Here is a 23,729-nt window from a genome sequence, read left to right as displayed (position 1 = left end):
CATTCTGAACCAGGACTGCGACGTATGACACGCCGTACAAACACAAAACAAAAAGACAGTTCCTGTTCCAAAGAGCGTACAATGTAACGGTGGCTCTCCAGCCCCTGCCTGGTCAAAATGGAAGGGGCAGCCACCACTGAGACTTGGACATTTTCCCCAAAGAAATTGAAGTTAATAAATTCTGTGAACTTTTTAACTGCTTAGAAATCTTTCAATATTTAAAATGAAACTAGCATAACCACTCCTTGCTGAGGTTCAGCAGTCTGGGTAGTTTGAAGTTGTGCTACTTCTCAGTTTCAGTGCATGGAAAAAGACCCTTGAAATATGTTTTTAAAGTGGAAAAAGTACACTGTATATACTCGTTTATTAGCCCATTCGTTTATAAGTCGACTCCCCAAAATGGATAGGTAAAAATAGCAAAACCTGTATGACCCTTTCATAAGCCGACCGTATATTTCAGGGGTTGGAAAACTTTTTGGCTCCTGGCCCATCAGGATAAGCCACTGGCGGGTTGGGACGTTTTGTTTACCGGGAGCGCTCACAGGCATGGAGCCCCTCAACTCCCAGTGGCCGCGGTTCGCCGTTCCCAGCCAATGGGAGCTGCGGGAAGTGGCACCACTTCCCGCAGCTCCCATTGGCTGGGAACGGCGAACCGCGGCCACTGGGAGCTGAGGGGCTCCATGCCTGCAGATGCTCCAGGTAAACAAAACGACAATGTATTAGATATTCAATTCAATGATTCCATACAGTTTAAAATCATCAGATTTTGGTGTAGACCCATTTATAAGCCGACCCCCGCTCTTTGATGCATCACTTTTTTACCAAAAATATTCAGCTTATGAACAAGTATATATGGTAATTTGTTTTTCCTCACATTTTATGATTATTCAGTTGTACCTGAAGGATATTTTGTCAAACTTTCCGAAAAGCAAACAAAGCCTCTTTATGCTGACACAGTCTATGGAAAGTTGCAGCTCATGGGGAGTCATTTTTCCCCCCAGAAAGTTATTCACCCAATTTCAGTATCGCCAATCGCAAGTGTTCAAAAATCATGAGTCAGGCTCCACAAAAAATGATATTGACTTTTAAAATAGGATCATTTAAAAATAATTTTGGGCTTCCTTTTTTAATTTGCTTGTTGGTGTTTGAGCCGTTAGAAGTTATATTTTCAAGCTTTTTTTTGTTTCCTTTTCTTTTCTTTTTGCCCTGCAACCATCAGGGCTAGAAACTTTTTGGTATTTTTAAATTGAAAGTTGAGATTCTTAGGCAATAAAATGACTGCTGTAGCCAGGGTTGTGCAAAAAACCACCAAATACTGCAAGACTCATGATAAAATTATAAGAACTGGCAACACATCAACTGTAGGATTATAAAAAGACGTATCACATTAACTATGACACTTGTGGCAAAAAACCTTTACTTACAAATTAATACTAATAATTCCTTCTCATTCAAAATCTTGGCATCTGGCTGGAATATTTGTAGAACATTTATTGAAGAGTCTCGATGACTTGGCGTTTCAATGGGTTCCATATTTTCATTAAGCTTCAGAATATGCCATCCTTCCGTTGAGATGGGCCTTTCTTTGCGACTAGTCCTATTGTAATCAATTAGACCAGCGTTTCTCAACCTTTTTGATACTAGGGACCAGCTTGCTGCCTTCCTAAACTATGTCAGGGACATCTCGGGAACCGGTGTTGGTCCACCGACCGGTCGTTGAGAAACACTGAATTAGACCACTCAGAATAAGGAACTAAATATGATTTAGGGTTGCATAATCGGTCCCTTAGTCTCAAATAAATATCCCGTTTAACATATCCAAAGCTAGCAGTGGCAGAGCTGAGTATGGTGACTTGAAAGACCAAAAAAATTAAATGACAAGGGAAAGCAACATCTACAAGTACGTAAAGGGTCTAAATGCCCCCCATAACGGAGATGGATTTAGGGTTTGGTTTAGGCAGGTACCATGGGATGTAATTAGGAGTAGTGAGATGTGAAACTAAACAAAGGAACGTTTAGGCTGAATGCAGGGATGGGGAAGACGTACTAGCTATTCATTTTAAAACAGTCTCGTAAGGGAAATGGTGGAAGCCCCGTCATTTGACCCACTTAAAATGGACAGGATAGAAGCAGAGAATTTACAGTGTACAGAAAAAGCCATCAGTGGCGGGTAGTGGGGAGAGAAAATGGCAACGCTGTAGGTGGTCTCCATCTCAAATTCCTGTGATTCTGTGTAGTACTTTTTCCTCAGTGAAAAGTGTCATGTTGCTGTTCTGTAATAACTACATTTGATTTGTTTCTCAGTAGCTTCTGATTTTTCTGATTCTTCTTGTCCTTGGTGCAGCGGCCAGCTGGCTTCTTTCTCCCCTGGAGTTCTGACAGTGTCAGCTGTTGAAAAAGTGAGTTATGTTAATAGCAGAGCGAGGGTGGTTGACTTTGGCATGGGGATGGGCCAATTGATTCTGGGAGGCTGGGTTTCTGAACAAGCCAAAGCAAAAGTTAGATGCATCTTTGAGACTCATTAAAACAATTAGAAGGATTTGGTGGGGAAGGAAGAGACTCTATTAGCCAACTGGGGAATTTCATACTGGAGATGGAGGAAATCACTGCCATGTACTGTATGGTTCTACATCTCAGCCAATAGCAGATGCAATCGAAAGCTGTTCTTTCTCCTGAGACATAGATATCAGCACTCCCATTGAGTTACTCTGCATGATGGGAGCCTGTGCTTATAAACAGAGATGGATGATTAACTGCAAAAATATTCCATAAATATTGCTATGATTTTTTTTAATGAACTCCCCTTGTCATGGATGCATGACTTTTGGTTTTGCTTTCCACTGTTGTTCCTGGAACTGACTTTTTATTGTTAGCATTTGCAGTAATAATAGTGTATTTCAAGTGTACATATTCATGGAGAAAATAACTTAAACTTTCTGTATGTATTTGCAGCAGAGGTTCCTTCATGAGTGTTAGACTCATCTAGTCCGGGAACAAGAACAATATTGTGTGGCCAGTCTCCACTCCACAGCACAGCTTGAAGAGTAAGCTGCAGAGCAAACCAAATAAATAACAAAATAGAGCTCAGTAAATTCAAGGAAATCTCCATGTATTCTCAGACATTTCCTTGAACATAAGGTGCAATTGGTTGAATAAATTGTTACACAGGGTCTCATTCGGGTCTAGTTGGAACAAAGAGGGGTGAGCCACATAGCTGATAGAATGTGTATCTAACTTATGTGTTTTTACCTTCTTTTGTTTGCCGTTTAGTTTAGTGAAATTCTCTTTTGATCATCTTGTGTTGCTTGGTTAGTTGGGAGGAGATGATTCTAATCTAGAATAATAGATGGTGCTGGTCTCCTAGTAACCACCAACTGCCCTATCGCTTTCTAAAATGCTGCATCCTGTATAGCCTGGCTGTTTGTTTTTGATGCTCTGAAAATTAAAATTTTCAGAAATATCTCCAAGTGAGCAACTTCCATGTATTTTTTTTCCTCTTACGGTGGGAGGGAAGGGGTTAACAGATTTTTCTTTATTTCTTTTCAGAGGAAGCATGAAACCTTCTGGGGATGTACCTTAGCTTGCTCCCTGTGAGATGAAAGCAATCCTTTCAAAATATCAGATGATATGACTGTTTATTTTTGTTGTTTTGGTTTTTACAACTGAGCTTTCAAGATATTTTATGCTCTGGTTTGTGAAGAGTAAAAATTCCTGGTTATTCAACTAAAGCTTTTTTGATGGATGTAGTTGGCTGGCTTCTCGGTGTTACTCTATATGTAAATGTTCTGATACGTGTAATAGAGCCTCGCTGACTTGCTGTAATAACCAGATGATCCACTCTGAATTAGCAACCAGGTAAAGAAACATGATTTAAAAACAAAAGCAAAACAGCACCACACTGGGTCACAAAACCTACTTTAACTGTCATTCAGTTTCAATGCATATACACTAGTAAATGTACGTGGATAGGATTTTACTGACGTGAGGAAGTCTTAGTAATGTGAGACCTTGGCATAGTGTGGGGGTGGGAAGGGACAGAATGGAGAGCTTGCTGGGTCTTCTGTGAGAATGCCAGTCTGCGCACTCTGTGCGTCAAAGTGAAGTTTGTGAGGCTCTAATGCAGGGGTGGGCAAACTGCAGCATGGCGGCCACATCCGGCCCTTCAGACATTTTAATCCGGCCCTTGAGCTCCAGCCGGGGAGCAGGGTCTGGGGCTTGCTCCGCTCTGTGCGTGCCGTAGCCAGGAACCGCGGCCAATGGGAGCTGCACGGGCAGTGCCTGCGGATGGTGCAGTGTGCAGAGCCACCTGGCTGTGCCTCCATGTAGGAGGCAGAGGGGGGACATGCTACTACTTCCCTGAGCTGCTTGAGGTAAGAACCACCTAGAGCCTGCACCCCTGTGCCCCGACCCCCTTCCCAGCCCTCATCCCCCTCTCACCCTCTGAACCCCTCAGTCCCAGCCTGGAGCACCCTCCTGCCCCCCAACCCCTCATTTCTAGCCCCACCTGAGAGCCCTCACCCCAGCCATAGCCCTCCCCCTGCACATTAACCTCCTGCCCCAGTCCGAAGCCCCCTCCCACACCCTGAACTCCTCATTTCTGGCCCCACCCCAGAACCCACACCCCAACTCCCAATTTCGTGAGTATTCATGGCCCACCATATAATTTCCATCCCCCGATGTGGCCCTCGGGCCAAAAAGTTTGCCCATCCCTGTTCTAATGTATAGGGAAAGGCAGAGAGATTTGAGGCTACAAAGTCCCGTTTAGTAACTCAGAATTCACACATCCACTGCGGCGTATAAACCCCATACGGTGCCTGATTTAAAATGCTAAAGGTCACAAGTTCAAGTTCTGCAGGCTAATAAAAATGTATCCAATGCTCAGATCATAGAAAAATGAATGCAGGGGAGAACCTGAACAGAAAAGTATATATGGGCAGTGGGGTTGGGAGAGGCCATATTAGGAGACTGGATCATGCATTTTGCATTTCTCATTCATAACTGTGAAGATTTTTGTTTTTTAGCCAGGGAAGAGAGACTTTTAAAGACCAGATGGTTCTCAATGAAAACACTTACCCTGCCCTCTTAGCACTGGGGAAACTTTATTCTCCATTTCAAGGACAAGATTTTATTTTATTTTTTTTAATAAATGATACAGCCAGCACTTGACTTCTCTCTCTCTCTCTCTCTCTCACACATCTTTAAACCAAAAAAAAAAATACAGAAGCTACATAGTATATAGGGCTGAGATGCTTTGGGGCTCAGGGATGGGTGGAAGAGATCTGCTGGAGGTAGAGAAATAATGGAGAACAGGAAGCATGTGGGGTGCTGACATGACTGAGAATGCAGATGCAAGGGGGAGAGGAGGCGTGATGTGGGTCATGGATTTGATGAAGGGAAATTCATGAATCCTATATACTGTGCCAGCATTTTCAACTGGGTTGACCAGAGTTTCTTTATCTGTCAATCCATAGGGCTGAGATTCTGTAAAACTCCAGCCGGCGGGAGTGGCTAACAGAGTCTGAAAACCCCATAGCAAGGAGAGATGACACTTCGTCTGGAAACTTGTCATCCCCAGACAATCTAATTTCCCTTCTTCATTACTGCCTAGTTGTGGCAGAGGATCCTCCAAATATTTCTACTTCTGAGCTTTTAGCGCTTAGTCTCTGGAGACACCTGCACTCCCAAATACAGATTGTACACATAAGACCCTGATAGTCAACTCTAGCTCATACTTTGGTAGAGCTCCAAGTACATGGTTATCCACTGCTATCAAACAGCCATCTTTAATACACTAACATGAGTCCCCTTTAATATCCTGATCTCCAATGAGACCTCTTACTCTAGATCCAGGCCACAGTTGGTTTGGCTTTTAAGCATGTCTCTGTAGACCCCTTGACCCAATGTCCAGGCCTTGGTTTCTTGGCCACATGAGCTAGGCCCAGGCAAATATTCTTGTGTTGAGAAACCCAAATCCTGATGATGATTTCTGTACTTCGTGTCCAGGCATCTTCTACATAGCCCAGTCTCTAAAGACCACAGCTCTGGGTCAGGTTTAGAAACGCCAGTACCCTGAGTCTAGAATTCCTTTCTTCAACGCTTAGGCTTTTAGAGAAAATCAGTACTCCTTCCTTTTCTGTCCTGCATCAGAACTCTGGTTTCTAGAGACCTCTGCACTCTGCTTCAGCTTACAAAACTATTTCCCCAGGACACCCGTCTCTGGGCTATCCCTGAGATGGAAGAGGTCTATCATCCAGAGGGGTAATAAGGTACATCACTGTGGTAGTTATAGTCTGGACACACCTTCTGCACTAGCCTGTAGTCTATGCTGTAGAAGGTGATGTAGATGCAAATGATTTTGAAGGGTTTGGAACAGACCCAGGAGACATGACTCTGGGTGTGCTCATAGTAGCAGGTTTTGGAGGGGTCGTATGTACAGAGTGTGGTTTTCTTGGCACGATCCACTTTCTCATAATCTATCCGGCAGTTGAAGATCTTGGATTCTTTGGCCTCAATGAAGATCTGCTGCTCCAGATCAAACTCCACTGTCTTGGTGGGAGGGACGAGGCTGACGGAGATAGTGCCCTGCCCAGTGGAGTTGTGCCGGAAGAAGACATTAACGGTACCGTTACCATGATCAACGACCTTCCCAGTGATCAAAAGGTTCAGCTTTACTGTCTTGATGTTGGAATAAAAATCACCCCAGCCAAAAATTTTCTTAAACTTGCCTGTTTGCGCCACAGGGTCCCTGCGTCCTCTAGAGTGTGCGCCCTGGTCCAGCTCAGAGAGATTGTCCAGGACTTCCCAGAACGCTTGTGAACTAGAGACCAACTCTAGGTGAGTCAAATTCTGCAGTGGGGTTTGAGTTAGTAGGGACTTCGGGGAGAGGTGCTCCCTCTTCTTTTGCAGTTGGGATCTGTCTTGAACTTCATTTTCACCTTGCTCCGCATCCTCCCCTTGTTTTTGTCCAGAGATCACCTGAACAGGACAATAGGAGAGAATAAGAGAGATGTATCTTCTCCCTCCCGCTGTTCTTGTACTCTCCTCTTTCCACTTACCTCTAGACATGTCATCACAAGTCTTCTCCCCTCTTTCTCATTCTTGTTTTCCTGCTCCTCTTTCTCTTATATGCTTCTCTCTGATCCTCCTTTGAATAACCTCCTTGCTCCATCTACCCTATTGTCTCTCTACACTCATCCTTCCTTTGTGTCCTGAGTAACGGGCTTTCTTCCATGTGAGCCTCTGGGATTTTCTGTGCCCTTTTGTTCAGGGTGCCACCTAATCCCTCCAGCTTTCCAAAAATGTCACCTGAGGTCAGTTCCCCAGGATCTCTGCTTAAAGCTGGTGGAGAGGGGCATAGAAGAGATGGGCAGGGGATGGGGTTAGTGCTTGCTGGATGTAATGGACTAATCACCAACTACTGTCCTAAGAATGCGGGTCTTATAGCCTTTCCTCAGTCACTGAGATCCCCCCCCCACACACACACACCCTGTAGTTCAGCTGACTGTAGCCCCATCCTCTGGTCCTTCAGTCTCCCAGCTGCTGTGGCTGTCAGGCAGTGGGCGACAGGGACAGAATCAGGGCCAGCTGTGGACAAGCAGAGGCACAGCCAGTCCTGGGCAAGGTCCAGTTCTGAAGCCGGGGGGTGGGGGCGCCTCTTCTTCCCCCCCCCCTCCCCACTGCAAGGTCTGGCGATATCTCAGCCCTAGGCTGGCTCTCTGCCCCCCACCCCCCCTCGCGGAGCTGTCTCGCTGGTGGGAGGGGAGCTGAGGTTGCAGAAGGGGGGGGCAACATCTGGCCGGGAGGCAGGTGAGAAATGCAGATGTGGCTCACCTACCCCCCCCCCCGGGAAGTCAGGTTGCCGTGGTGATTTCAGCCACACAGCTCCGTGTGTGGGACCCTGCGGGCTTTCAGCGCTCACCTGGCGGAGAAGGGGGGGGCGGGGGAAGCCACCTAGGCTCAGCGCCCTGTGCCACCCCCCCGGCGGGCAGGGGGGACAGCGGGGCACGCTCCCGCGGGGTGAAAGGTGCCCCCCGCCCCCTTCATCCCACCCTCGGCCCGGGGGGGGGGCGGGGGAATTGGCCCCACGAGTCTTTGAACTCCCCACACTTTGGGGGAGCTGCCTCCTTTCCTTTCCCCGCAGCCCCCCTCCCCATCAGCCAGACGCTCCCCCCGCCCCCTACCAGCTGCACAATCTCACAAGTTTGTTTTTTTTGGGGGGGGGTTCAGACTTCTTGCAAATGCCTCCTTATACTTTTAAAGAGCCTCTCCCCGCCCCCCCCCCATCCCCTTTCCCCAGCCGGCCTGCGGGAGCTTCCCTCTGCCCCCCCCCCCCCATCACTCACCAACAGGGAGATGCTCCCCTGGACCAGGAGCAGCAGGCAGCAGCGAGACAGCTGCATTTTCAGCCGGTGCCTCTCCTCCTGCCTCGCGGTGCCTGCGACTGAAGGGGGGCGGGGAGGGGTTGGTCCTCTTATAAGCGGGGCTCCTGGCTCCTACGGCCCCCCCATCCCACGATCTGTCTGGCAACTCCCTCCCAGATCTGCTGCTGGGCAGAGGCAGGAGCCAGCAGCCGCCCCTTACACCTGCTGCCGCCGCCGCCGCTGGCTCCCTCCATGTGACGATCTCTCCCCTCTGCTTCGTGGCAGACTCTGTGAAACTCTCCAACACCCCCCCCCCACCCCCCCGGGCACTGTTCGCACCCTCCCACCGGCAGGTACCTGCAGCAGCTCCAGGCTTAACCCTTCCCTGCCTGCACCGCAGCTGGACCCCCCAGAGGGCAGGATTCCTGGCAGGCTTCGGGCACTCAGTGTGGATGCTCCCAAATATGACTTGAGACCAGCGTCCCCATCAGTGCCCGAAACTTCTGGGGGAGGCAAGAATCGTGAGCTGGAAAAGGCTTTGTCCGCCGGAGCTCACCAGGGGATCAACATGCAAATGCTGAACAAAGGAGGATGAACTATGAAAGGTAAGGAAGTGTGTGAAGTTTGGGGAAAGCAAAGCCAGGATAACGGATTATCCTCCTAGCCAGGATAATACCAACAGCCAGGATTATCTCTTTGCTCAGTACCTGGAGGTCTCCCATTGCCCTGCTGCAGTGACTTCCAATCTTTGAGTCCTAGGGCCACAAAACAGGAAACAAAGTTTGGGGCGCTCCTGTAACCGTCAAGGCCAGGGAAGGGTAGTCACGACCTGGCTGGGACCTATTCATGAACCTCTGAATTCAATGATCACCGTTAGAACTGGCTGGGAATTTTTCAACCCAAATGTGTTTCATCTGCAAATTCACAGAAATTGACACTGTTAGGCTTGGAAAAAAGTCCGAGTTGTCCAAATGTTTTGACATTTTCATAATGACTTTTTGTTCAGAAGTTTAAGCTAATTGCAGTAAAAAGCAGGTTATTTGTTTAGGTTTTTGGTTCATGAAAATTTTTGAGCTCTATTTTTCTGTCCCATTCAGGATGGGGAAAAAAACATTTGAAATCTCACATTTTTGCAGGGCAGGAAAACAGCTCTCTTTGGGAGGGGTAGCTGTGGTGTTTAGAAGCTATTTGGCTCATTCAGGGGTGATTCTATAAGAATGGACAGAAGGGGAATATAAACAGTGCTTAAATAATAAGAAAACAACCTTCCTCTAAAATCACTGGTTCTTGAATTGTGACTGCTTTGTGCAATAACTCACATTGTGGGTATGTATCAGTGGGTAGCCGTGTTAGTCTGTATCCACAAAAACAACAAGGAGTCCGGTGGCACCTTAAAGACTAACAGATTTATTTGGGCATAAGCTTTTGTGGGTAAAAAAACCTCACTTCTTCTGCGTCTGAAGAAGTGAGGTTTTTTTACCCATGAAAGCTTATGCCCAAATAAATCTGTTAGTCTTTAAGGTGCCACCGGACGACTTGTTGTTGTTGTGGATATAAAACGCTGTCATTCTGATTTCTGAGGTGTTTTACACTCCCCTTGCATACGAGTGTAAGTGACTTAGGTGTATGGAAATGCAGAACTGGGCCCAATAGAATTGTTCCTTGTCACTAACTATTTTTTGCACAAGAGTGGATAAAGTGTGTGTGTGGGGGGGGAGAGACAGGGCCGCCCAGAGGATTCAGGGGGCCTGGGGTGGGCCTGCACTTCGGCGGCAGGTCCCGGGGCGAAAGGACCCCCCATCGCAGATCTTCGGGGCACTTCGGAAGCGGGTCCCGGAGCAGAAGGACCCCCTGCTGCCGAATTTCCGGAGCAGAAGAAGCTCTGGGGGCCCGGGCCTCGCGAGAGTTTTCCGGGGCCCCCGGAGTGAGTGAACAAATTGCCCCACTTGCCCCCCCCCCGGGGCAGCCCTGGGGAGAGAAGAGATTTGAAAAAATAAGCATGGAGTAAATTCAGAGAGATGATCTCCTGGTGAATAGTCCAGGAATGGAACCTCTATACCTCTAAGAGACTTGAGAAGCAGTGCGGTCCAGTGCCTTGGCCATTGGGCTGGGAGTCTGGAGATCTGTTCCCAGCTGTGTGTCTGACTTATTGTGTGACCTTGAGGGAATCACTTCCCCCTCTGTTTTCCCTGCCACCCTTTGCGTGTCTTGTCTATTTATAAACTCCTCAGGGTGAGGTGTCTCTCTTTTATGTGTGTGTACAGCACCCCTAGTGCAATGAGGCCTTGATTTCAGGCACTACCCTAATACTACCACTAGTGAATATATTGCCTATGAAAGCCCTGGTCCTGTACTATTGAAATCAATGAGAGCTTTGCCATTGTCTTCAATGTGCATAGGCTCAAGTCCAAAGTAGGCATCAGTTCAGCTTGGCATTTAGTTTGTCGGTTGTTCATAAAATATAAAGAGCTATAAGATCTAGCTAGTAGACCTTAGTTTATCATATCTTACAATGTCCAGAGACCTTGAAAGAACAGTAGTTAACTTTGTGGTGTTTTTGTTTAGTTGACCTGGGCACTGGAGAAACCTTTGAAGTTCACAAGACTTTATTTCTTTTGGATTTCAGCTGTAAGCCCTGCTGATCACTGACTGGCTTGGAAAACACCACATGAAATCAGCGTAGGGAATAACCTACCCCAATGCACAATCATAACTTTGACCCTCCCCTTCCCATTTTTTTGTAGTAATTTTCTCTACCCCCTTCTCTATAACATTTAAATGGCCAATGCTTGATCATTTTAGCTCTGGCCTGATCTCCTCTCCCTCCTGTGTCTGAAATTCACAAGAGGCAAGGAACTGAAGAAAGGTAACTTAATTCCCCCCAAGCCACTTATTTGTATTTATATTATCCCAAAATTAAAGCAGCCATCCCAGGCTCTGACACTCTTTAAAAATATAGAACTTCCCCAGTAAAATAAACAGCCCCCACCTATTGCTTCCAGGCACAACTAGGAGAGAAAAAGGAACAGTGGTTTAAATCAGTTGATCTAGGTGGCATCATTATGCTTATTTCACAGATGAGGAAACTGAGGCACAGAGAGGGGGGGAAATGACTTGCCCAAGGTTACTGAAGCAGAGCAGTGGCAGAGCCAAGAATAAAACTCAGATCTCCTGAGTCCCAGTCTAGTGCTCTAGCTACTAAGCCACAGTGTCTCCCACAACAATCCCACCAGAGTTGCCTCTCTCTCTCTCCCTTCGCATCCTCATTAATCTCCCTCCTCCTCATGATCCAGGTAGAAAAGATGAGCCTTGCAGCACATCCTGAAGGGGCCAGGGGAGCTCAAAAAGGACAAAGACCTGGCATAATTTTTAGCAGATGCGAAGTTAGTCATACATTCAGGGTGCTCTTTCTGCTGCTTATGTGAGGGTATATAACCTTGTGGCTTTTTAAACCTTAAATGAAGGTGAATAAATAAGGGACATTTTTAATCTCACCTTGATACCTGGGGATTGAGTCATCCTGTCGTCGATGTTTAGATAGGGTGACAATTTGTCATGGAAGCTTAAAACCCCGGGTTATGGTTTTGGTGCTGAGTTTACAGGCAGCATTGAGATTTTCTTTTGGAGGAAGGAGATGGGTGAGCGAGAGCACCCTCTAAACTGAAAGGGGAGAGAGGAACTGTGTTGGATGATCCTAGCAGTTATAACCAGGAGCAATGGGATCCAACCAAGAATGAATCCTGGGGGAAAACTTCCTGGCAAAAATTAAATTGCTGAATACTCCTCCAAGAGAAATGGTGGAAGTGTGACATTTAAAACTTAATCGGACAGAGCACTGGTGAATGATCCTGTCCTCATCCCTGTCCTCATGGCTTGCATGTCTCTAACCACTTCTGTTAGGTTGCCTACCCCTGTTATAGACTATGGCACACGCGCCGAAGGCGGCACATGAGCTGATTTTCAGTGGCACTCACACTGCCAGGGTTCTGGCCACCAAGCTGGGGGGGGACTCTGCATTTTAATTTAATTTTAAATGAAGCTTGTTAAACATTTTAAAAACCTTATTTGCTTTATATACAACAATAGTTTAGTTATATATTATAGACTTATAGAAAGAGACGTTCTAAAAACATTAACATGAATTACTGGCACACGAAACCTTAAATCAGAGTGAATAAATGAAGACTCGGCACACCACGTCTGAAAGGTTGCCCACCCCTGGTCTATAAGGTGCCACAGGACTCTTTGTTGCTTTTTACAGATCCAGACTAACACAGCTACCCCTCCTGATGCTTCTAACCACTACGATTTACATGGCGAATTGCTGCTCTTTCCTTGGTAGGGTTCCGTGGAGAGGGGAAGTGGAGGACTTTGAGTGTGTCCTCTGGTAAGCAGGAAGAGCTGGTGCAATGTTACATCACGAATCATTTCACCTGTTGTTTGCAGAGTTGCAGCATGGAGGCCTTTAGCTTTTCAGAACGCGCTGGCTGAGCAAGGCTCAGGACCAGTTTGTCTAATCCAGATCTGCAGAGCCAGCTGGTGGGTGGTCAGAGGCTTTCTGGAATGAGTCCTGCTGGATTCCTGTAACGTGGACAGTTCTGATGGCAAACACTCCTTCCTTGTCTAGTATCAGAGGGGTAGCCGTGTTAGTCTGGTTCTGTAAAAGCAGCAAAGAATCCTGTGGCACCTTATAGACTAACAGACGTTTTGCAGCATGAGCTTTCGTGGGTGAATACCCACTTCTTCGGATGTCTAGAAAAAGATACTCCTTCCTTTTTCCTGCTGAATCCATTTAACACCATGGGGCCTTGACCCTCCTCACAGGGGACATTTTAAAAATGGACAGACACGTAGAAGTTGGAGATGGAAAAGCACTCTTAAGAGAGCTAGCCTGGCCAGTGGGAGGGGTGCTGGCCTGGGATTTTTGAGACTTAAGTTTCATTCTCAGCTTTACCAGTGACCTGTGTGATTGTGGGGAAGTCACTTCCCCACTCTGTGCTTCTGTTTTCCCCTCTCTGTCTTGTCTATTTCAACAGTCAGCATTGTGGGGCAGGGACCATCTCTTACTAGGTGTTTGCACAGCCCCTAGCACAAAGGGACAGTAGGTGCTACTGTCATGCAAATCGTAATCATCCAGTCCATGTCGCTGGGGCCAGTGCAGGATTGCTCCCCATACCGTGTTTCTAGCATTTTGTGCAGTCTGGTTTTACCAAGTGATTGGATCTTTCTAGTGGGACATTCTGATGTTGTTGTTTAGGCCAGCATTTGCTGAAGCCTGGCCCATAGGAAAGTGGTTGGCTTGTTGAAAAACTCCAGTGATTCCTATTCTCTGCTCGAAATAATGTCTCTGCTCTTGCAAAGCCTGGCTTGTGGTTGGAGGTCCTTTCCTGTGGGTCTTGGGCGAGGGATGAGGGCAACAGTGCAAGTTCTGGGTAACGAAGAGATAATGGATAATGAAGTGTTTGACAAAGGTAACAGTGGTAGCTGGATGACAGAGGGATGTCAGTTGCAATGGATTATTTTTTTAATGCATTGATCATTGCAGAATTGTCCAGCTATGGGTTCCCTTTCTGGGTTTATGCTGCCCTCTAGTGGATCCCTTTTACTTGGGAAAAACTTAACCAAACCAAAGTGTATGTAAGCGCTGTGGGTGACTGGAGTGGGGGCTTGCAATGGGTGGAAGGACCTTGGAAAGCTGTGATGCTGAAAATGACCTTGGGGAAATAGCGGAGAGCAAATTGGACATGACTTAGCAATCAACCGGGGTAGTGTATTGTCTTTTCTCTCGACACAACGTTAATATGAGGAAACCATGTGGACACAGTTGATCCAAATAACTGTGTTTATTAACTATATCCAAACATGCAAGACCTACCTACGTATACACGCTACTGCTCTGCTAGGTTCTGGTGGCTTCTGCAGCAGAAGTCAGGGAGGCCTAGTAGGGGGATATTTAGAGGTAAACTGCCCAATTCCTATACACTGTGCAGTGGAAAAGACCTGTGTGGCTCTGGGCCGCCGATGCAGAGGCCTGTCATTACAAGTAGTCCCCTTCTACATACTGGGACAAAGTTCCTCCTCTACATTGGTGGGTCCTGCGCTTATTGGTGGATTTGCTCACCTCACAGATTCACCCTGTGGGTCGGGAAACAGCCCAGAGACCTTCCCCTCTGGTAGAAGCCACAGTCCAGGTCAATTCCTCCTGTGTCTGATCAGGAGTTGGGAGGTTTGGGGGGAACCAGGGCCCGCCCTCTACTCCGGGTTCCAGGCCAGGGCCCTGTGGACTGCAGCTGTCTAGAGTGCCTCCTGGTACAGCTGTGCGACAGCTACAACTCCCTGGGCTACTTCCCCATGGCCTCCTCCCAACACCTTCTTTGTCCTCACCACCGGACCTTCCTCCTGATGTCTGATAACGCTTGCACTTCTCAGTCCTCCAGCAGTATCCCTGCTCACTCTCAGCTTCTTGCACGCCTCTTGCTCCCAGTTTCTCGCACGCACTTCCTCTTCTCTGGCTGAGGAGGGCATTGTGCTGAATGTTGTGGGGAGGGAAGAAATTCCTGCCAGCGAGAGCTCTTACACTTTAGACTAGTCACCCAGCCAGTGGTGGCAGCCCGAAGGTTTTGAAAATTTAAGACTAAACAAGACTCTGCACTACATATTGTAGAGAAGAATCCTGCACTAGCTATTGGGGTGGGGGAGATGGGCTGACCGATTTCTCCATCTCTCATTTCTATGACTTTGTGAATGTGCTTTGTAATCCTCCTCAGAGCAGGAAGCCCAGTCTAGGGGTCACAACAGAGGGCTGAGAGCTAGAACTTCCCAGAAGTAACATCAGCCTCCTGTTTGGCCTTGGGCAAGTCACTTAACCACCTGAGTCAGGGCCGGCTCCAGGCACCAGCGCAGCAAGCTGGTGCTTGGGGTGGCCCATGGAAGGGTGCGGCACATCCGGGTCTTCGGCGGCTATTCAGCAGCAGGTCCCTCAGTCCCTCTCGGAGGGAAGGACCGGCCGCTGAAAAGTGAAGCGGCGCGGTAAAGCAGCCGCTGAAGTGCGGCCGATCGTGGCTTTTATTTATTTATTTATTCTCTTTGCTGCTTGGGGTGGCAAAAAACCTGGAGCCGGCCCTAGCCTGGTACAATGGGGATAATTATTACCACTCTCCTAAAGGTGATGGATGGAATAGTTAATGCATGATTAAGACAAAAAGAGTCAGTAGTATAAGAAATACATGAAGGCTGATGGAATGCAGCCTGGTTAATAACACCTAGCTCTTTTTGTGCTTTCCATCAGTAAAGATCAAAGCTCTTTACAAAGCAGGTAAGCGTCATTATCCCCAGCAACAGGGACACAGAGGTGAGCTGACCTGCTCCAGGTTATCAGCAGGTCAGTGGCAAAATCAGGAATAAAAGGGTTCCAGAGACCCAGTCCACTCACCACACTATATTGGATATAAAACCTGAGTGTGTTTCCTTAGCTGCATTGTCTACCGTGTGCACATGTATGTATGTATGTATACATGTGTATATATAGGTTTGTACATTCCAAGGCCAGAAGGGACCATTGTGATCATCTAGTCTGACCTCCTGTATAACACAGGCCACAGAACTCCCCCAAAATCATTCCTAGAGCAGATCCTTTAGAAAAAACATCCAATCTCAATTTAAAAATTTCCAGTGATAGAGAATCCACCGGGACCTTTGATAAATTGTTCCTATGGTTAATTACTCTCATGGTGGAAAAAATTACCCCTTATTTCCAATCTGTTTTTATCTAGCTTCAGCTTTCAGCCACTGGTTCATGTTACACTTTTCTCTGCTAGACTGAAGAACCCATTTTCAAATATGTGTTCCTCATGTAGGTACTTATTGATTGTAATCAAGTCACCCCACGAACTTTCTGTTTGTTAAGCTAAATCCTTGAGGCTGTCACTATAAGGCAGGTTTTCTAATTCTTTAATCCTTCTCATGGCTCTTCTCTGAACCCTCTCCAATTTGCCAACATCCTTTCTGAATTGGGGGTACCAGAACTGGACACAGGATTCCATCAGCGGTCGCACCAGTGCCAAATACAGAAGTCAAATTACCCCTCCTTGAGATTCCCCTGTTTATGCATCCAAGGATTGCTTTTGGCTACAGCGTTGCACTGGGAGCTCATGTTCCTCCCAAATCTTTTTCAGAGTCGCTGCTTCCCAGGATAGAGTCCTCCATCCTGTAAGTATGGCCGACATTCTTTATTCCCCAAATTGACTTACACGTATAATCTGTCTCTTACACACCATTGAGGATTTCCTAAATGGGGTCAGAATCAAGCTCGTGGTTTGCAGCTGGCAGTGGACCTTGGATTTCCCATTCTAACCAGAGGTTCCAGTGATGTAATAGAGGGAGTTATCATAAATCCCTTGTCTAAAATTCCACCACCAGATTAAAGGGAGGTTTGGGGCTGATTACCCTGTCTCTGACAGCATTCAGCCCTTCTCTGGATACAGCTGAATCATCCCAGCTAGGTGAGATTTGTATCCACAGGGCTCATTAAAAAAATAATCTCTGAAAAGCAATTTTGTTGCCTTTGGCCTGCACAGGTGTCAGGGATTTTAGAAAAAACAACCCTTGGGAAGGTTATCCCAGGATTCCTCTGCAACGTCTTCACCCTCTGTTTCATATTGCACAGCTTCAGCGAGGTGCTCTGTCCTCGATATACATTGTGGGTGTATATGTGGGTGTGTAACATGTGTGAATGAAGTTTAAGCGTTTCCCGCACATGGCACGTAAATGAAATGTCTTTGCCAAGTGGTTAGGCCTCCCTTCTTGCTAAGGTTAAGAGAGCGTGTTTGGATTTTAAGTGGCAAAACCAGTTAATAGATTCCTTCCTGCATCCTCCCTCGTCTTTGCAGGGCGCGCACACACAGACCCCAGGGGTTATCATAAAGGTAAAGGGAGAGGAGGGGAGACACAGCTGGGGAGTGCCTTGTTAAAATACAGGTGACCTATCACAAGGACCTCTTGTAATTCTGGAGGCAAAATGTCACGTGCCACAGATGCTGCCCCACATACCATGCGACAAGATGGGGCACTGCCTCATTTGCCACCAGTTAACTCAGTGTTACTCTCGTTGGTGCCAGTGTGATTCTCCATGGACTTCAGTGGAGTAACTCCTGGCTTACAGAGGTGCATTGACATCAGAATCAAGCCCCTGGATTTCAGCCAGCGATGGGCCTTCCCGACTTGTGACTCTAGAGGGCAGCAGGGAGCTGCTGTATGGCTACATCTGGGGGGACTGTCTGCTTCCTCAACGGACCTAGCTGCTGGTGGAGATGAAGATCAGTGAACTGTAGCCGGATTTCTTCATGGTGAATTACTGAAAATGTGCTATGCCACCAGGGATGCCCCCCCTTTTGGGGGTGGGGGTGGATTTTGGTTTGGTGGCCAAAAACTATTTCAGAAGCATGGTATTATATATAGCCTGTAGCAACTTAAAGGTCCCATAGCATTTTTTTTTAAATAGGAAAGGAATGTTTATGTTGGTATCCTGGCCGAATTCCCATATGGGTAGCTACATTCTATCTACCCCCAAATTCCCCATGCAGCGTCAGCTGGATGTAGGACTGATTTGTTGTGTAGAGTGGTTATGCACTGTTATAACAGTTCCCATGTTCCACTCCAGAGACAGCTGCATTGTTTGTTCTGGTAGATACGTAATTGACAAAGTGCTTTGGAATGGAGGTAAATTTAAGGCATTAATGTAGTAAAGAGAATGATTTACTATGCTGGAGAATGTTTCAATTATTTCTCCCTGTGGGTTCCTCCACAAATTGGCTCGTTTGATAATCTTGGTCCAAGAAAACTGTAGAGAGAAGAGACTTCTTGCTTCTGCTCCAAGGTGGTTGTGGATCTGACTTCTCTTTCATCAGGAGCAAGGACTCTAGGAAAAGCACCTTCCCCCCCCCCCATCTCCATGCCTGGAGGCTTCCCAGCCCTGATATGAAGGGACTTACATTTCACACACACACCCCCACCGTACTGAGGGAATGATGTCTCTAATTTCACCTCCCTTCCTCCGCCGAGGCTGAGTATCATTTCATAAAAATAACACAGAAAGCAACTATGCTCTGGGAAAAAATAATTATGGGAAAAACAAATCAGTGCCAAAGGGGCTTTCGCGAAAATATCAGGTTTGGAGAGAAGGCTGCTGAGTTTGGGACCTGCGCCCTTCTGCCTGTTTGCTGAGCAGGCTAGGGCTGCAGTACAATCTCTCCAGCACGTTAATTTCCTTTCAAACCTCTGGCTTCCCGTGGAAATGCTATGGGTTTCTTTTCCCTCTTTGTGTTCAGTGGGGGGGGGGACACACACATTATTGTGCTTTATTTTCTCAAGGGTTTTCTCTCTCAGCCTTTTTTTTTTTAATGTGCTCCCAAACTTCATCACTTGAGCCATCTGCCTCTGCTAGCCCCACTCTTAATTTCATCTGTAGACTGCAGAATTTGCAGGGCAGGTTTGTTTGATCATTTATTTGTTAATTCCTCCGTGCAGGGCCTCACATCTGTCTGTCTCGCTTGTAAAGCAGCGTGTGTACACTGATGGCGCTAACAATAAACCTATAGGAGAGGGAACTTTGATCTCCTTGCTGGGTCAATCCTTGGTCTCTCTGTGGGGATAGTGCCATTTGGGATGGGAGATCATGTGATGTGGATGTGCATTCATTAGGAATTGGACAGCGACTCACCAGCTGACTTCATGCCAGGGTCAACAAATGAAGGGTAATAACTTTTGGTTACGAGGCCAGATTTGAACCAACAAACTAGAGAGGAAAGGGTTCACGTTTTATGAGCCATCTACCAAGTCAGCACTGTCGCGCCTCCGTAACGATTAGCGCTGATCAGAAATTTTCGGATGAAACAGTTTAGTTTGAAAATGCCAATTCGTAGAACCCACGCTATTTCTTGGAACCATCTTGGATTCAATGGACTTTCAGCAAATCAAAGGTTGGGTTCCATGGGAAATTTGCTTGGTTTCCTGCCAACTCACCGGGTGGGCTGCCGGGGAACTTCCTCTTCCAGTTTCCAGGTTCTCTGCCATGGAGTAGGAAGTGTGGAAGTCCTGGGATGAGCTCCCACAGTCCATGGGTGTGGGACTCGGGGGCCAGCGAGGAGCCCAGCAGCTGCTGAGTGAAATTGACGTTTATTACTGAGACAAGGTGGATGAAGTAATATCTTTTGCTGGACCAACTTCTGATGGCGAGAGAGACAAGCTTTCATTACTGCTAATTCAGAACAAAACCACATTTTGAAATAACAACATTTCCTATGAACCGGAAATCCCACATTTCAGCCAGCTCTAATAAAGATGCCAGGTAAGCATGCACTGATGCAATCTAATGGCCCCAAGACGTAAAGTTTGCAGATATCAGCATTTCTTATACACCTCCTGTGGTGATAACGATGTTAATGCAAAAAATTAAATTGGACTTTGCCAGTCAAACAGGATGACACTTTCGTTGGGGAGGGTTAAAGGGTTGACTGCGTTCTCCTGGAGCTGGACAAGAAAGGTCAGTTTCTTGGAGGGCAAAGAGTGATCAGTGCCAGTTTGGTCTGGAAGGGTAAGAGGCTGAAATCTTTACAGTTAGCAGCTTGGAAATTTGATCTGGAGTGAAAGGCTGGAAATAAGAAGATCTCTAACCATGAGAGAAGGGAGGTTTTGGAACAGCCTCCCAACAGGAATAGAAGGGGCAAGAAACCTACCTGGTTTTAAGATGGAGCTGGCTAAATTTATGAATGGGTTTATATGAATGTGGATGCTTTCAATAGCAGGGGAATGGACTTTATGACTCAGAAGGTCCTTGCCAGTCCTATGTTCTTATGAATGGAAAAACGCCTAGCAGTGAACCTCAAAGAGTTGAAGGCTGCTTTGGGCCCCAGAAGTTTGGATGAATCTCTGCATACTGCGGCGTCAGGATGGAGGCTTCAGGAGGACAACCTTTTTCAGGGCATCTTGAAATGTAAGTAGGCGTGTGAGGAAGCTCACCAAATGCTTCTGAACCTGAACATCAAACCAGTTCTAGTGTGGGGAGTAAAGGTCCAGTACGATTTCTCTGATGCAACCAGCTCATGTATCTGTCTGTCTTTCATTGTACTGGAATTGCAGAATCTTAGTAGCTAAGGATGGAGAAGACCAATAAAATTCCATTCAGCCCAGTTCCCAGAGGGCCAGTGCAGGATTGTTCCCTCTGGTACGTTTTTTTTTTCAAGTGAGTAATCTGGTGTGGTTTTATGTCTCTCGCATGCTGAGCTTCTACCACTTCCCTTAGGAGACTGTTCCGCACCCTCCTCGCGCTCATTATTAGGGCGAATACTTTCCCATATATTCATTCTTTATTCCCCCATCTTAATTTCATCCTAGTTACATATTAGTTGCTAAATAAGGTCAAGCAGCACCAGCCAAAACTAGTTGAATTGCATAAAATAGGGTTAGGCTTGGGCTTTATTGCAGATCTCATGCCAGGTAATGGTCTCTTTAAAGCTCCAGCTGCTGGAGTCAAGTGACTATGTTAGAATCTCAGCTTTCATTTAAAAAAAAAGTATTGAATTCTCCTGGTTGCAGAGAGAGGCCTGAACGTGCGGCCAAGTGCACCCGAGAGGTTTGGAAACCCGAAGTCAAACAAAAGACCCCGAATGTACAATTAGTTTGGTAAGTCTCATGATTTTTAAGCCAATCTCCTGACTTTTTTGGGGGTCCTGACTCAAAGTAGTTGAATGTTGGGGTTGGTAATACTGGGGCTGTCAGAGTGGGGCAGGAAGAAGTGATCCTAAAATCCAGTGTGTCTAGACTGCAGTCAGAGGTATGACCGCAGCTCCAGGTAGGCACCCGCTCTAGCTAGCCTGCCTTAATTATAACAGTAAAGATGCAGCAGTGAAGGTTTCCCTATGGATTGTACAAGCCTGGGTACGTACTTGCTTTGGTAGCCCATACTGGGGTCCGTGCAGCTGTGTTTTCACTGCCATTTTTAGCCACGCTGGCTAGGTCAAAGTTAGCGCAGGTACGTCTGTAAGAGCTGCAGTTTGCACTTCCGATTGCAGTGTAGACGTATGCTGAGTGTTGCAGTCCTCTCCCCTGCAAATGCTGGCTCTGTGGTGGTACTCAGCACCATGCCAAGGCAGGTCAAACAGCAGCTGAGATGGTATAGCCGTGCCCTAGCCGGAGGCTGCAATGAGAAATACCACTCCTCCCCTCTCTGCTCCTTCCCTTTCCCCTGGGGCTGACAGCTGAAGCTAAGCTGTCAATATTTGTTTACAGCTTTCTCTTCCCCATCTCGAGCAGGTCCTGTCAGCCCCGGGAGTGCCACTGTTGTCAGTGAAGCGCAGCGGAAACTGTCCATCTGTCTGAATTAAACAGCACGGACGTGCTGATCCATGGAGGACAGATTCTGCATCTCCAGCATCCTGGTTGAGCTGGTCCAGGCGGGGGATTGTTTTCTGAACAAACACATTAGTGTGTTTTTGTTTCTCTTAGCCAGAAGGTGGCCTCCAGAAAGTCAGCTTCACACTCTCAGGCTTTAGATAAGCGGAGAAAAGGTGGGTTTTTGCTGCCCCCTTTCATTCATCTCCTTCCTTTGTCTCCCCATCAACCCCTGCCTTTCTCTGTCTCTTTTCAGTCTCAGCTGCCAATGTCAGTCCTTGGTGTTCCCATCCCTCCCTGCGCTGGCTGCAAAATGAAGATAAGCTCTGGACTGGGAGCCATATAATAATAATACATAGTGCTAGCGTGGGTCAGAAAGGGGTGTCCCTCCCCCACCCCCGGAAAATTTAGACTTTTTGTTGAAAAAATCAAAACCTGCAAAAGAGAATGTGGCTGAAAACTGCTAAAAAAAATGAGGGGGAGAAATGGGGTTTTGTGTTCATTTTTTCCAACCAACCAAATAAATAAATCCACAGGTTTTTCTGTAGCGACGTCCATTTAGTCAAAAATCCAATTTCCCATCCAAAGACGTTGCAGCTGAAAACTTTCACCCACCCCTGCACAGCTCTTACAAATCACCTTTTATCCCTGGATCTCAGAGGGCTGCCTCTGAGAATTAGTTTTGCCCAGTCCAGTGCATCCTATGTGTCTGCATTCCTATGCTGTTCAATCTATGAGCAAATCTGTTAATTTGTGATTATATTTGCATTCCAGTAGGAGCTAGAGGCCCCAGCCTCACGTGCTAGGTGTTGCGCATAGGTAATCCCTCCTCCGCTTGCTTTTTCTGCTCTCTGTTAATGTCGTCTTCATTTGACCCTGCAAGTCAGCAGAAGCATAAAAGTGAATAAGCCACAGGATCGACTACATGGTGCGGCCTCGTGGATAAAGCTGAACTGAGACTCAGGAGACCTGCATTCTAATCCTAGCTCTGACTTTAGGAAAGTCACTGCCCCTCCCTGTGCCTCAGTTTCCTCATCTTTAAAATCAGGTAATGATTCTGATCTCCTTTGTAAAGTGCTTTGAGATCTACTGGTGTGGCGAAAGGAAATAAGGAAGTGTTATTTACTCCTTCTCATAATGCAAGAACTAGGGGTCACCCAATGAAATTAATAAGCAGCAGGTTTAAAACAAACAAAAGGAAGTATTTCTTCACACAACGCACAGTCAACCTGTGGAACTCCTTGTCAGAGGATGTTGTGAAGGCCAAGGTTAAAAAAAGAACTAGCTAAAGGTCCTGGAGGATAGGTCCATCAATGGCTATTAGCCAGGATGGGTAGAGGTTGGTGTCCCTAGCTTCTGTAAGCTGGGAATGGGCAACAGGGGATGGATCACGTGGTGATTTCCTGTTCTGTTCACACCCTCTAAAGCATCTGGCATTGGCCACTGTTGGAAGACTATATGGACCTTTGGTCTGACACAGTATGGCCATTCTAATGTTCTATCTAAGTGCTAGGTATTATTACTATTTCCTTGTGCTTCTCTGACTCTCTCTCTCTCTCTCTCTCACAGAGTTTAAGCTCTTTGGGGCAGACGTGGTTTTTGTTCTGTGGTTGTACAGCACCTAGCACACTGGGGTCCTGGTCTGTGACTGGAGCACCTACACGCTACGGCAATACAAATAAATAAATAATAATAATAAATGCAGGTAGGCTTCTTGCTCAGATCTGGTGCTAGTGATGGTGGGAGAGGGGAAGATGGGTGTTTGTTAAGGGAGCTGGAGTTGGTGAGGTTGCGTGGCTGGGTGGTCAGAAATGCTGGGAAGAAAATGAACAGACAGTGAAGGTGGCGAGACCCACACATTAGAACTTGGTTTTACAGATTACCTTCTGAACTCCCAGCCCCCAAAGCACACTGCACTGCATTGGATTAGATCTTGGTGATTATTTTTGATGTACCCATGAGACAAGGTTCAGGCCAGGGAAG

The 23,729-nt window shown here is 46.8% G+C and overlaps 1 protein-coding gene and 1 long non-coding RNA gene across 2 annotated transcripts; one reads left to right on the top strand and one right to left on the bottom strand.

Moving 5' to 3' along the window:
* Nucleotides 1–2,262: 2,262 nt before the first annotated feature.
* Nucleotides 2,263–23,368, top strand: LOC123356561. The gene is made up of 11 exons (XR_006575387.1): nucleotides 2,263–2,399; nucleotides 2,953–3,044; nucleotides 3,547–3,855; nucleotides 6,485–6,619; nucleotides 6,741–6,834; nucleotides 8,761–8,965; nucleotides 16,535–16,568; nucleotides 20,952–21,038; nucleotides 21,669–21,922; nucleotides 22,630–22,794; nucleotides 23,316–23,368. It is a non-coding gene; the product is annotated as an uncharacterized LOC123356561 (long non-coding RNA).
* NXPH3 (neurexophilin 3) lies at nucleotides 5,246–8,454 on the bottom strand. Its single transcript, XM_044999928.1, has 2 exons — nucleotides 8,343–8,454; nucleotides 5,246–6,975 (listed from the first exon to the last, which is right to left on the bottom strand). The coding sequence occupies exons 1-2, from the start codon at nucleotides 8,397–8,399 to the stop codon at nucleotides 6,247–6,249; spliced, it is 786 nt and encodes a 261-aa protein (XP_044855863.1). The 5' UTR covers nucleotides 8,400–8,454; the 3' UTR covers nucleotides 5,246–6,246.
* Nucleotides 23,369–23,729: the final 361 nt, after the last annotated feature.

This window comes from Mauremys mutica, chromosome 25 (assembly GCF_020497125.1).
Source record: "Mauremys mutica isolate MM-2020 ecotype Southern chromosome 25, ASM2049712v1, whole genome shotgun sequence".
Lineage (NCBI taxonomy): Eukaryota > Metazoa > Chordata > Testudines > Geoemydidae > Mauremys > Mauremys mutica.
Note: the sequence above shows the minus strand (reverse complement) of the source record. Positions and strands in the feature narration are given on the sequence as shown.

Coding starts and splice junctions, on each gene's coding strand:
- NXPH3 (XM_044999928.1), bottom strand. CDS start 8,399: ATGCAGCTGTCTCGCTGCTGCCTGCTGCTCCTGGTCCAGGGGAGCATC. Junction 6,976..8,342: donor AGGGGAGCATCTCCCTGTTG/GTGAGTGATGGG, acceptor TGTCCTGTTCAG/GTGATCTCTGGACAAAAACA.